The sequence below is a fragment of the Melospiza melodia genome, chromosome 4 (genome assembly GCF_035770615.1).
Source record: "Melospiza melodia melodia isolate bMelMel2 chromosome 4, bMelMel2.pri, whole genome shotgun sequence".
Classification (NCBI taxonomy): Eukaryota; Metazoa; Chordata; class Aves; order Passeriformes; family Passerellidae; genus Melospiza; species Melospiza melodia.
The window spans coordinates 59,720,151-59,735,042 of NC_086197.1; the positions used below are offsets into that span (position 1 = coordinate 59,720,151).

General features: G+C 39.1%; 1 protein-coding gene across 2 annotated transcripts in view; it reads left to right on the forward strand.

Annotated features, from left to right (window-relative positions):
* FGD6 (FYVE, RhoGEF and PH domain containing 6) overlaps nucleotides 1-14,892 on the forward strand; it is a 72,945-nt gene that overhangs the window by 2,516 nt on the left and 55,537 nt on the right. For both annotated transcript variants that reach the window (XM_063154873.1, XM_063154874.1), the window contains exon 2: nucleotides 7,027-9,445. In XM_063154873.1, coding sequence (XP_063010943.1) covers nucleotides 7,027-9,445 — 2,419 coding nt within the window. The remainder of the gene's footprint in view (nucleotides 1-7,026; nucleotides 9,446-14,892) is intronic.

The following is a 14,892-nucleotide window of genomic DNA, read 5'->3' on the forward strand; positions in this document are numbered from 1 at the left end:
AAGACAGAAGTTCCAAAAGGTCTGAGATTGATAACCCAGCCTTAACCTTGCTGCAGCTTACCTTCTGCCTTTCTAAATGATGCAGTGCATATTCAGTGTCTTGCTGTGTATCTTTTCTATTTCCTCTACAGAATTGTTTCAGGTACATCTCAGTCCAGAACTAACATAACTCCATGATCGAGTTCTGCCACAGCTGTTGCTTACATGTTTTAAAATGTCTGTGTAAGTCTGGAATTGTTGTAGCCAAGGAACTATAGCACATTAAAAAAATACTTCTATATAATGTGAAGATTATCTCATTGTAGTGGTCAACCCATATGTTAGTTTCAATCTTCACTTACACCTATACTCCTGCCATTGCTTTCTCATGCACTGCACAAGATATATTTATATATATGCACACTACATCCATGATGCCAATGAATGTCCATTTACTCATTTCTGCCTGAAAGTATTATGCTGGCTTCAAGTATGTGCTTTGCCTTTAAAAGGAAGAAACAAAAGCTCAGAGTTATGAGTTTGACATTTATTATTTCTTGCTGAAGAAACAGTCCTTATATGTGAATCTATAGAGCTTATTTAATGTGGGCAGAATGTATAACTTGGGCTTGAAATTGAATTTGACAACAACAATGAGAAAAATGTATTTTAATGTCAGAAATGTAGTTCAAATGGAAAAAACATAGCAGGAACAGAATAAACAAAATCAACATGACTTTTCCAATCAAACTTCATTGCTTTCAAGGATTGAAAAAAAATGAGGCCTGCAGCGTTTAATGTCCCTTTAACCCTCGAATGTGTCAAGTCTCATTAGAGTTACTCAGCTCTGTCTCTGCATGTGATCTTAAAAGGTTGTTTATTCATCTCTTGTCCTTGCTCTGAAGTTATCCCTAACTTTCCTGTTTTATTTCAATAAGTCAGTGAACAACCTAAGATTTTGAAATGGATGTTTTCCTTCTGCAGTTTAATTAGGATGTTTTTCTAAAACTAGTGGCTTGGAAACCTCAGTTTTCCCTTGTACTTTAAAAACTACATGTGTTATCTTCCGGGATGTTATGACTCATTCCTTTTTTTGTTTCTTTTGAGCATTGTGGCACCTGAGAAAATCAGAGCCTCTCCATAATGAGAAAATAAATAAACATTTGCAGGAAATAAATTAATGATCACACAATACTTTTTTGAGGTGTTTACCTAATGAAACTTTCTTTTTGTAACTGAAAACAGAGTAATTGACCTGAAAAGCCTTGCAATGAGTCTTTAAAATTTAGGCTGCTGGAGAACAGGATTTTTAGAATATTTATGTGTTTCTTTCTGCAGTGTATTGAGTGCCAGTGCAATAATCTCTCAGCATATCCCAAGCATAGCAGTAATTCTTTTTCTCCCTACATGTTCCTTAAAAGCAAGATTGGCTTTCTTGTTTCCAGACTGAGTTGTAGGGTTTTGTGCCCAAAATAGTCTCAGGAACAGTAAATTGGCTGCTGGAGCAGGCTCTTTTTCTTCATGTGAGAAAAAACAGCCCATTGAGCTCTTGGTAGATACCTTCTGGGCATTGCATCATTTTCATATGTAGCCTACAGATGTGATTTGCTGTATCTGAGAATCGAGTGTGCATATGCAAACAAGGTGCCACAAGAAAGCCAATGCATGTATTTGCTCTAGGCCAGCTGCTGCGTGGTAGCTCTTTGAAGCCCTTTTCTTTTCCTAGTGTGTGTGAAATAGATTTGTCAAGTAGTATGTGAAATACATGTAACCTTATAGGTTGCAGATAAGGAATAAACCTTCTAGGTTCCAGCAAAGAAATAAACTGCCATATATATTGTGTGGTAAGATAAGAGTATTCATATGACCAGCTTCTATAAAGTAGCTGATTTGTTAAATTCACACCTTTGCTTACCCCATAGTAATTTGATTGTGTGCCCTTTTCTTAAGTTTAGGCTGAGCTGCTGTCAAAATCTGATGCCGCAGTGATATATTTGTTTTACTTTCTTCTTTACTTTCTTGTTTTGTGGTTCAGAAGGGGCATTGCTTTAGGGTAGGTTGCAGGATCCTGCCCAGGTGACTTGAGTTAGTCCATAGAGCATCCTGAATACCACAAGGAGAATCTCTGTTCATATGAAGCATTGTAAGGAAAGGAATATCAAGTTACATCAGCTTGATAGTGCCTAGACCCATTTGTCCCCTTTTCATGGACAGATGCAAGTCAACATGACTTGTTCCTGCTCTTTTGTTGTTCCAAAATATGGAAGCTGTTAACATGATCTCAAAGGTATTGGCATAAAGATTACCTGGGAAATACACTCCTTTAGCAACAGTAGGGTTTATTGCAGATGGGGTAGTTCTGTCTGATTTTTTGCCTCAGTTCACCTTCACATATCATTGTTTCTCCTTGTTCCTATGTATTGCAGGGAAAAGAACAAGAGGTAAAAATTTGAGAAGGATTTAAAGCTGTGTATTAATAATGCTTAAGATTGCAATATCTTATTGGCTTTTCTGTTCATTCTCATGATAGTGCATAGGAGAAGATACACAAGTGTTTTTAAGTGAGGTCCTCAGTTGTCAAATTCTATCATCTGAAGAACAGAAATGGGCAGCACTTTAGGGTCAAAAGACTGAGAGTGGAAGTTGTGTCAGGATGTTCTCATCCTCCTCTGAAACAAATCAAAGGAAGAACAGGAGCAGTCACCAGCCAGGCAATAACAAGTGTTGGTCACAGAGGAGATCAGCAGGATGGGAATGGGTGTTGCTTTTTCCTTAGCATGCTGAAGGATGTAATTCACCAGAGAGATAAATCTGTTTCTGTGCTGTGACCTGAAGTCAGACAGAGAGCTCGTGCATTGATCTGCATAGGTGGTGCTAATGGCAATTTGTTGTTAGACAAGGAATGCCCTTTGAAATCTACTTTTTCTAAGGGGATTAGGTGTTGGTGTTTTTAAGCACTTTTTTCCTTCAGCACTGAGCCTGGTATTGGCTGTTCCTGTGTGAGCAGCAGATTTCCTGTTGGTGATGGCAGCATTGCTAGTCACTTTATTTATGGATTTCTTCCTTTGCATAGTCAAACAGGTTGGAGGATATCTCTTTGACAGTTTCTCTGGCTCCTAAACATTTCATCTGTTTATGCAAATCACATTTTATATTTCTACTCAGATTTGCATTTATTACTGGAATCCCTGGATGCAGGGATTCTCTTTGAGAAATGGGTTAAGGTTTGAGGTGGGAGTGGGGAAAATCATAGTGATTCTCTAATTTCCTGAGTATGACAGGCTAGAGAATCCAATGTCCAGTCCAAAGTTCCCTCTGAAAATTCTGCATGTCAGAAAGTGAGTTTAGGTTGCCTGTAAGTGCTTGTGGCTCCCCCACAACACTAGGTGAGATATTTCTGTAGTTAATTATCCTTTAGTTTTCATAAGATTTAGAGTTTTCTTTCTAGTTTGAGCATGTCAGACCTCAGTGGTCAAAAATGGAATTTCATCAGGGTTAGGTGGTTGTTTTTTTTTTGGTTTTGGGGATTTTTTTTGTGATTCAAGAACCATCTGTTACCCAAAACCTTTCACATGTGCATAAGTATATATTCTATTACCATCCTAGTTTTTAAATTCTTGGTTAAATTAACTAGGATGAGCTTCCTTGGGATTTGAAGCATAACTTTTAGACCTTGGAGGCTTCTGTAGTTATTTCTAAGATTGCTGGAAGGTGACATTACATTTCGCTAACAGTCTGGTAGGTAGCATGTACAGAAATATTTTCAACTCCCTTCATCTTTTATACTTAGCAGATTATTTACTGCTTAGCTTCAGACCTGCATGGAGCTCTCATAAAATAACTATGTACAATGATTTCCAAATTCTCTTCGATTTTTACTCTCCTAAGCATAACCAACCATCTCTGTCCTTAGGTGAATAGCTAGTTCCATATGGCACCAGGAAAAAGCCCTCTGTCCAAACAACTAACTACCCCATGCATTTGCTCTATAACATTTCCTTGATTATATTTATTGGTTTTTACCTTGCTTTTGCTTGCCATTCAGCAAAAAGTCATTCTCATATGACTTCCAGTCATTCCTTACACCTTTATATATAACAGTTGCCTCCTACTTAGATGTTTTTTCTATTCTGGATGGGAAATTATCCCTTTTAGAGCACTGTTATGTAGAACTGTGTTTTTCATCCAACAATGAATTGAATTAGTTTATACTGAACTTTGATTCTCAATTTCTAATGTCAATCTACTATACTTTCACCCTTGTCAGCTGCTGTGATTTTTTTCTAAGTAGTTCATTGCTTGTATTCTTCAGAAACTTAAAGATATTTCGTTGAGGAAAACTACTGGTATGCATTCCTTCTTGGAGCCTTTCCTCTCGCATCGCATTTATGTTTGAAAGGGCTCTTCATCGCATTCCTTTCTGATGGCTGACTGCAGATCTGTATTGATACCAAGATTGTAATGTGCCTCTTAGTACATTGACCCATATCTACTCTAGATGTAATGTGCAATCAGTTTAAAGCAGACAGTGCTGTCTTTATTATCCCACACAATTTGCTGGTCTCTTCTGTCTGCCTGAATGCTTTTTAACATTGAAGTAATTTGAAAAATTCTAGTAGGCTTCAGAAATCACGTTGAATTGCACTTATTATCTGAAATGAATTTTTCTGCTCTGTTCATTATCCAGGTTTCCTCCACTGGCTTAGAGACTGTTCTGTTTGCTTTGCTTTTCTTTACACTTTAATGGTTTAGTTTTAATAAAACCATGGGGGATAATTTGATAATTTATATTCAGGTAATGGTGTCACATCCTAACTTCTGAGTGTGCTCGCTAATAAATACTAGTTAAAAGCCTTGCAGAGTTATCTAGTTTGGTGGTATCCAAAAGGTAAGGCACTCCCACTATAGAGAGAGAAACTTGCAAGGTTTATGAACTTCAGTTTGTGTGTGGGAAAAATAATCCACGGGATATTGGTTACCTAGCCAGTGTTTAATGTCCCGTATCTTTGTCAGTCTGTTTCTCTCACTTGAGCATCAGGAAGGGTTCCAAAGCAGCCTCTCTCCTGTTTCCAGGGAGCTTTAAGAACTTAGTAAACACTGCTGAACATGGCCCAGGTGTACTACTCTGTTGTGTTCTGTGACAAACTGGGCATCCCTTCTTTGTTTTTCTACCATGGAACACTGGCTCCTTTATTGCCATCACTTCATATTCCAATTGAACAAGCAGTTGACTTGTCTGAAAGTGGGTGTACAGCTCTCTTTTGCTCATCAGGATCACTAGTTACCCACCTTAAGAGTTAATTTTATTTTTTCCTAGCTAATTGTTGATTCATTTCTCTGTGGGTTTGACACCTGCCTTTAGATGGGATGCAGAAGGTGGGATAACCTTAGAAGTAAGTTGCAGTTGGGTCACTGTTGTCAGTGGCTATAGGGAGCTGTACCTTTGGAAAGAAATTCTGGATTCCCTCTTGTAAAATCTCTTAAAAATTGTCTCTGCCATCAGAGACATCAGAGACCCTGCCATCAGAGTTTTATCTCTTCACTAATATAGTGGCAGCAAGGGCAGCCATTCTAAGTGTAGGCAGAGGCAGTCTGGGTACCATTTAGTGATTCATGTCCTAGAAAAACATGATTTTACTGTTTCTGCCTCTCTGCTTAGAGCAGTGGCTTGCTATTTAGGAAATAGTTGCAACTGAGGGCATCTGCCCTTTTTAAAAAATTTATTTTACCCATCTAGATTTCCTTCAAACAAACAAATCCCCACAAAACAAACCTAAACTTTGAAACTTCATTCTAATCTAAGCTAGAGATTAAGATATAGTGCATATCTATAGTAATAATGGTGGTAAAACACAACCAAACACCAAACCCACACTTCAAAGGGAACAATAAATCCATGGCTTACCTCATCTATTTGCATGTGAAACATTAACTAATGTGTTTTCTTGAGGGTGTTATTTAACATGTATATGACTTACTGAAAGTATACTAAAATATTGATCAAAATAATGGTGGTAAATACAGAGGTAATATATATATAAACAGTACAAGAAGCTTGTTTACTTTATAAATGTGCACATATAAAAAGCACTCAATGCTCTTAGAAATCTGAAAATATTCCAGCATGTGGAAATGAATTGGTCATAAATAATCTCCTGAAATATTCACATATTTCAGGCATACTTTTAAAAAAGCAACCACAACACAAGCAAACAAAAAACCCCAAAACTACTCAAACAACTGGTTCAAAACTCCACAATCTCTAAGTTCCTCATGAGCTCCTTTTCCTGAGTGCTGTACACTTACACGCTGCCCAGGATTTGTCATCTTGTTGTGCCAAGTGGGTTGTAATTCCTAACAGTGGTGACTGTTTCTAGGTCAGACAAGTTGGGAAGAGTAATTTTGTACAAGGCACAGAAATAGTGTTTTACAATGGAAAGGTACTGCCTTGCTACAAATTACTGCACTAACTCCATACCACAGACTAACTGAACTGCTGGTAGTGATATGCCAATTTTGCAACTGGTACAGTAATTCATCTTAGTATTGTTTGAAGAGGAGAGCAAGGGAACGAGGAATTTTGGGTTACACATTTCTCAAAGTGGTGGAGGAAGGGACTGAACTACCCTAGTCGCTATTCTGGCTGTCCCATTGTCTTTGTGGTTTATTGTATGGCACTTAACATACTTGCAACATTTTAAAAGGGTATTGCAGTTAAAACTGCAGAACTAGGCTCTGCTTTTCTTGGCATGAGACTTTAGCAAGTGAGGGAGTACATGTACTAATACTATGTTAAACTGTTTGTTTATGAAAAGATTTGAAAACTTCCCTACCACTTCTTGATGTGCCTATTAAAACAAAGAAAGGCAACTAGTAAAGAAGTGGTGTTAGGGAAGGAAGGCATGCTTTTAAGAGAAAAATGTAACCATACACACATTGAGTTCTTTTAGATCAGAAATGTTACAAAACTTCTAATACTACTGCATTGCAGGTGAAGTTATTGTGTGGGCAGTGGTGACTAATGTCTTTGTTTTTCATTCTTCCTAGAAATTAAGAAGCCACCAGTGGCCCCCAAACCAAAATTTGTCCTAGGACACAAGGCAGCGCCTCCACCTGTCGCACCGAAGCCTGACATTGTACTTTCTGGTGGGACACAAGCAGCAAGGAAAGCCAAGCCAGCAATTGCACCAAAACCAAAGGTTCTCAAGAGCTCCTCCATCCCTGAAGTTAAACCTCCATCGTCTACACGAAAAAGCACAAAAAGCTTTGAGGAGCACAGGGAAGATCCTTCTCAAACTCTAGACCATTTGAACTATAAAAATGAAACCTCAGAAGGGAGTACTGGAAATACAGCATATATTCTACCTGTGTCACCTTGCAAATTTGAATGCCTTCATAAACTTGGAAATGGAGAGAACACCTGTAAAACTCAGATCATTCTCGAGCACTTTGACACCTTAGAAAACATCAAGCTTGGTGAAAGAAATGCACTGTCTCTGGGGGATAGTCACAATGAAAAATTGGCAAGTAGAAGTCAGGTGGTTTTGAAAGCCAGCATTTTGGAAGAGAAACTTAAGGATGTCCTAACTCATGGTGTGTTTCCTAACAGCAGTCCTGTGAAACACAGATATGCAGACAAATTTGACAAAGGGAATGGCAGCAGTTCCAAGAATGATGTTAAAATAGAGTTTATGGAACTTGTACAATCTTCGTCATCTTCTGAAGTAGTTAAAGGGAAGCAACAAAATGTTGATGGTAAGATTATTGCTGGTGAGTTTCAGATGTCTGAAATTTGTCCTAGTTTGATTGAAAATAATCACTGTTGTTCTTCCTCACTGGACAAGAAAACTCTAGAGAATGAAAATTTAAGTAGTAATAGGATGTTTTCAGGTGAAGTAGGGATGAAAGCAGATGCTGATAAAGCCTCCCCTGAAACATCTTCAGTCCTGAGTTCCAAAGTGCTTCCTGTCCCTAAGCCAAGAAAGCCACGTGCTGCATGTCTAGTCCGTCAGGATGGCATAGACAGCACAGGAGAAGGAACAAAGGAACCATCTAATTCAGAGAAAGATTCTCATGGTGTTGTGGACCAAAGCTTAAAAAAGCCAGCAAGAATTAATGTCCTTGGTCAAAGTGTGTGTTATAATAATAATGCAGAAGTGTTTCATCCTGAAAAATGTGAGGTAACTCAAAGCAACGCAGAAAAAGTGTCTCAGGTAAAGGAGCCTGCTGTGAAAGAGTCAGCTTCACAAAATCTTTTGCCTCAGTTTTCACATGGAAGTCCTGATTTGGGGAGACACGTTGAATCTTCTTTAAATGCAGGCCATAACTTTGTGGATGGGATAACAGATGACACCAGTATGCCAGATGCTGTGGACAAAAGGACTGAGTTTGTCAGGTGTCATACCCTGTCCATGAGTTTGCCAAAGCAGGTCAAATTGGCAAGCAGTCAGCACTCACCTGCTGTCAACAGCCTTCATGTTTTCCCACAAAACTTGGAAAATAAAGAACTTAAAATAAAGGATGGGAGTTCCCCAAAAGTTATCCCTAAGAAACCACAGAGACATGGCCTTCCAGCTGCTGGCCTGCTGAAAAAAGCTGCATCGGCAGAGCTTGTGGACAAAAGTTCTTACACCTGCAGTGAAGACAAATCGAACAGCCTTCTAGAAGGATCTCCCTTTGCACATCCACGAGCCAAGGAGCAGGATGCACTTTCGTCTTGTGACATACCCAAACGTTCTTCTGAAAAACCCGTCTGGAAGTTACCTCATCCTATTCTTCCCTTTTCAGGAAATTCTGAATCATTAAAAACTGCTGCCAGTTTCAGCCACCTGACTGTTGTGACAAAGCCTAGGGCCAAGTCTCTCTCTGCTGTGGACATGGACAGGACAGACAAGCCCTGCAAAGACCATCACAAGAAAAGTAGTTTGAAAAAGCTTCTGAACATGAAACTGTCGGTTTGCTTAAAGAAAAGCGACTTCCAAAAATTTCTGCCTAAAGGCAGCCAGTCAGTGGAGAGTGCTATTGCCAACCTTTCCAATGGGAATGGGTATGGAAATAACAGCAGTAACATAGGGTCTGTAGGCAGTGAAAGGAAAGCTAAATCTGCCAAGGCACATTCCGTAGAAATAAGTAGTCCGGCATTACAGAAGAAGAGGCAGAGAAACAGAAGTCAGCCTGAGATGCGAAATAACCAAAGGCTGGAGTCTTTAGAAAGACATGGACTTTTGGCAGAGAATTTGTCCCAAATGCCTTTGAATTCTCTAACCAGCGCTTGTGATCCAGAGTATGAGAATGTGCGCCACTATGAGGAAATACCCGAGTATGAGAACTTGCCTTTTGCTATGGGTGCTAGGAGAAATCTCTGCTCGGAATGGCAGAACTCCAGCAGCACGGAAGACCAGAGCACTGACTTCTATGAATTTGATGAGCCTTGTGAAGCTACAAGCAGGCATTGGAGGCTTGACAGGTAAAATAAAGAGAAAAGGGAAATTGAACAGCTGCATTGTAACTCTGTTGTTGTAAGTATGTTTAAATGATAACTTGAGAGCCTGTACCTCTTCCATTAAATGTCAGCAGGACAGTTGTTTCTGTATATCTTTCTGTAGGCTTTTGTTGTTTTGAAAACTCCTTGCACTTGGCAGTGAGTCAAGAGGAAAAGTAAACTAGTTATTCCTTTTATATTCCTCAAAATTTGGGAAACTTTTCCATGTTTAATTAGAGCAAATCAGATACAGTCATGTATTTGTATTCAAGAATACTTCAGTGGGGAGTAATGAACCTTACCAGTCTCACAGTGAACTGCAATAACCATCCAAAGAGTGCATAGTTGCTAGGTTTGTAGGGGGAATGAATATATTTTTAGATCTGTTGATAGAGCTGGGAAGAGCAGACAAGCTTTTGGTTATGCAAATTCTTTATCAGGTCTGGAAAGCTTTTTTGGGTATAACAGAAGCTACTGCCTCTCTCTAAATACAGTGAGTCCTCTGAGTCTGTCTGTGCTCCCAGCAGGGGTGATAGTGGTGCACAGTTTCTGTGTGACTCATAGAATATTAGCATGATGGGGTTTGGTAACTCTGCAGGTTGCTGCTGTGTTTCTTTAGCTCGGGAGGCAGTGGAGACAGATCGTGTCAGCAGATTCAAAAAGGGATTGGACAGGTTCATAGATATGAGGAAACGGCCTCCATTTGCTCCAGGGAGGTTAAGATTTAATATTAGGAAAAATTTATTCACTGAAAGGGTGGGTGGTCATGCATTGGGATAGGCTACCAAGGGAAGTGGTGAAATCACTGTCCCTGGAAGTGTTCAAGAAATGTCTGTCTGTGGCACTTGGGGACATGGTTTAGTGATGAACTTGGCAGTGCTGGTTTAATAGTTGGACTGAATGATCTCTGAGGTGTTTTCCAACCTTAATGGTTCTGTGATTCTACATCCAAAATGGCTGCTAAATGGGATAGGCAGGAATAGATCTTTTAATATTTGTACTGTTGTGATGGATGCTGGGAGGAGAAATGGGTCACAGGGAGTGGCCAGACTCATGTGCTCTCCCTAAACAGCATCACTTAGTGTGTGTGTCTGTGTGGTAACATGTAAAGCATCACTTTGTCCCAGTACGGTATCATGCAATTTCTTAACTTCAGCTGATCAGTTTATCTTACAGATCCTATAGATTTATCTCAAACCAGCAATAAGGATTTGAATCAAATATGCAGCCTGGATATTTCAAAGTCCCCAGCAAACTTCTTCATGCTCTTGAGAACATATGCACAATGACAAGAATAAATGAATTAGCTTCTACATAGTCACATTTAACTTCCTTTTTCACTGAGAGTTACTAAGCTTTGTTTCATTTTGGATGTGTGTATAGTAAACACATGCTCCAAAGAATCTGTGTTCTCTTAGATAGAAAGAGACAAATATTTTAAGGGGCATCCTATGTTAATTGTTATATAGCTAATATTATCAACATTGGTCTGTTTGTTGGGAAGGGTAAAACCTTATAATGGAAAATAGGATTTCTAGTTATGGGCTAGGTACTGGTACATTTATTCAAGTGGTTGTTGAGTATGTTTATAGTTTACAGCAGGGTGTTTCTTAGTTTTGTCTTTGGTATACACTGACAGAGTGTATGCTTTTTGTTTAAGTCTAATCTTAGAGTATCTTTCAGGGAGTTTGACCATGTTGTCTCGGTATTTCCTCAGTTTGATGTACCTAAGAAGGGTGAGACCAAACTTGCATAAGGATGCATTTCATGTGTTTATGTGACTCATTTTGGTTTATGTTACTTTGTTCTGAATACAGGTGAATATCTGTCAGCTTTAGGAAGAGGATAGTATTGCTGTATGAAGCATAGTAGATGTGAGATTGCAGTTGCTCCTGAAGTGAAATTCTGTAGTTTTCTTATTTGGCTAAATGTGTGAAATTTATTATTTCTTCTCCATACAAATCTTCCCCAGTACCAATGGTGGTATAAGGGTTTAAGTGGTCTCTCTGACACCCCTACACCTGAAGCTGCTCCCTAAATTGGATGTCCTTGGCTGGGTTTGTGTTGTTTTTCTTTAAAAAGCACCCATAGAAAACAAGAACTAGACCCATTAACATGTTTATTTTAAATCAAATGAAATAGTCGGAAACTGCCTTAGGAAACAAGTGATGCATGTAGTTACTTCAACAGATTTCAGAGAATAAAGAAATCCCTAGGGAAAAAAAAGGCTCATAACAGTACAGTAGTCTCCTGACCTGGATCAGTGCTGCTGGGAGAGCAGGGATGAATATTCGTTTTGGCTCTGCCTTGGGAGGTGGAAGGGTCCTCGCCCAGATGGGCCAGGCAGGCAGCTTCTCCAGTTTTCCCATCCAGTATTATCTCAAATCCTTTGAAGCTTCCTTATCAATGTTGTCTTACCCTTTCTGCATAGTTCTGTAAGAGCTTTTTATCATTTCCTGGGCCAGGCTGTATTATAAAACCAGTTGGAGAAACAGTGCTGCTGTTGTTACTGAAATAATTGCCTCTCGCATTTTCCCCAGCCTGTCAGAACACGCACTCAGCTCTTTTTCATAGATTGTGGCACACAGATTCCTGTAATGCACTGCTAATGGGGATCTCAAAGCAAGTTGTCTTATGATTAAAACCAATGTACAAATGAGATTGTTCTTCTGAGAAATTCAGACCAATAGCCCACACTTCTAAGCCCCCATAAAAGCATATTCAGTATATTAAGTCTGAATGCCAGTCTTGCCATTACCAGAAGAGTTCAGTGGTGTCTTCAGCTCGCACTACATTTCTTTCTGGAGGAAGAAATAAAATTTGATAATGTACTGAATGCTTTGGTGGTTACAGAGGAATTTCCTCACAATCCCATGTGGTGAAACCAGTATGCTTAAATGGAGAATGGTAATAGCTTTTGACGCTTTTATCGGAACTTCGTATGTCACGTTTAATTCAGCTATGTATTGTTTGCTTGAGCCTTCCCACAGGGAATTTCATGCAAGTGGCAGGCCTGGGTAATTAATGGTAGGTAGCAGTTGTCAGGATTTAATTTCTGAGATATTTGATGTCAGCCTCCTTTCTACTAAAAAGAGAAGGCTTGGCGTTGAAAGGAAGAGAGTCAGGGTGCTGATCTGGTGTATGAACCACTGAGGTGGAACAGGTGCTGCTGCTGCTGAGAGTCAGAATGGATTAGGCTTTTGTTAAGTACTTCATGGGAATATTCTCAATAAAGTAAATAATGTCAGTAGCTTGGGAGCAGATAGTTTATGTTTTGTTTCCACTATACAAAAAAGAAGTCTTTCAAAATGGTGTTAAAGGATTATTTATTTTTGTCTAGCCTACCTGTTTAACTGCCAATTTAAAATGGATAATTTAGATGAATGGGCTTTTATGAGTACTGTATAAACAAAGTGAGTGAAGACTAGATGCTGTGAGATAGAAAATGTTCTGTTAAGTGTAAAAGAAGTTTTAAATATCATTATCCAGTCAGATAATAGGAAATGCAGCTCCCTGGGATTGCTGGATTTTGTGGGGTTTTTTTTATGTTTGGGTTTTTGGTTTGTTTGTTTGTTTTGGGTTTTGTTTGTGGTCTTCCTTTTGGTAGTACATTTTCCTATGCAAGGCAGTTGTATTTTAGGTTGAGTGAGTCTACTACTTCAGCCTTCTGGGAATAGCGTACTGTATTTACTGGCTACTTTGGACAGTGTTCCTTGAAGATATTGGAAATGTACATGACTGCTATTTTATTTATGACTGTGATAGGATTTTTCTTTGGAAAGGCCTGGAGAGGGGGGAGTACCATGTGACAACAATCCTTTATGATTTCAACGCTGGTTTAATCAAATATTACTTTGTATTTTACCCACACCTGCTGATTTAGAATAATCCATTGGTTTTCTAGCAATGAGCATGTCAATGCAAAATATAAGTTTAATTTTCTGTACTAAATTCTTCTTTGGGGACTGAGTCCCCAGAGGTCAATTAAGTGTCCATGAAAACCTTCGTAGAATATTGAATTTCGTATTGAAATCTGTGTGGTTAAGCACTTTGCTTTGATACGTATTCCTCTTTGATGTTGTGGTGGAGGTTTTTTGTATGTTTTGTGGGAGTTTTTTCTGTGTTTTTTGGAGGTTTTTTGCAATTGCAAAATTCCCATTTAGAAACACTAAATTAATAAAAGACTGCAAGATCTAAATAGCATTTAAAATATTGCAAGTTCAAACCCTTATGCTGAGATTTGAATGCACAAAATACATTTAGGCATTGGATGTGTTATACACATGTCTTCTTTTTATTGAATTTTTTTTTTATAGATATGACTTCTTGATAAATAGAGGCCAAGTATGTAGAAATAGATTTTTTTTAATATTTCATAGGGTCTCAAAGATTATTTTCTGATCTGAAGAAGGTCAGTTCTTCCTTCTGCATCAGCTCTGCAGTTTTGCCTTGTCTTCCAATCTCCCCCGTGTGTCTAGCTGGCTTCTGCCATCCTTGGTTGTACATAAAATTCTTTCCCTGCAATTGCCCATCAGGTTTTAATGACACAGCTTTGCTAATTGGCTATTTAGCTTTCCTTTCAGGCTTCGTTATCCTTGGCCATGTGTTGTCACTGGCTTTCTTTCTGTGTTGTGCTTCCTTGAGCCTGCCTTTCTTTTGCCCTCCCTGCTTTTCTCAGTGGTGGTGCAGCAGGGATGCCTCTGCCAGCTCTGGGGGTTTGTCAGAGGGGAGTGAGTCAGAGGGCTCAGATCTGCAGCCTCTCGGGCAGTCCCAGCCCCCGAGGTGGGGACAGACAGAGCAATCCTTGCCTGTCACATGAGAGGAATAAGCCGGTTTGCTGACTTGTCACTCTTTGCTCTTACAGACCGCGAAGAAACAAATTCTGTAATTGGTAGGCATGTGTAATCAGAGTCACATCGTGGAAATGTTGGTGAGAAGTGGTAGTAATACAGTTGCTTGGGAATATTGATGTTTCACATAAGGACTTAGGGGACAGTGCAAGTGCTGGGACCCTTGGCTCTGGAATTCCTCTATTTTGTAGTGTCAAGTAAATTATTTTGTACCACAAGTGTAGCTACATGGAAGGCTCACAGTTAGTTGCTCAGGAGAGCATATGGACTGTTTTGGGTTTTCTTTTCTTTCTTTCCAAGAGACTTTATGTGAGTCAGGGTCTCCATGGTCTGCTTTTCCAGTAAGAGAAGTTTTCCTTAGCATTGGAGTGTCTTTCAGTTGTACAGCTTTACAGTGTAGTCTGCTATACAACTTGAAATAAAATGTATATACTGTAAGAAGAAAATAGGTACTCTGGAAAAATACTCAAATCTTCAAAAGCAAACTGGTAGAACCATGCTGATACTTTCCTCTCTTGACTCCTCCTCTTTTTAAGATTTTTAATATATGACTAAATAGAAACTTCATTAGAATCTTGACAC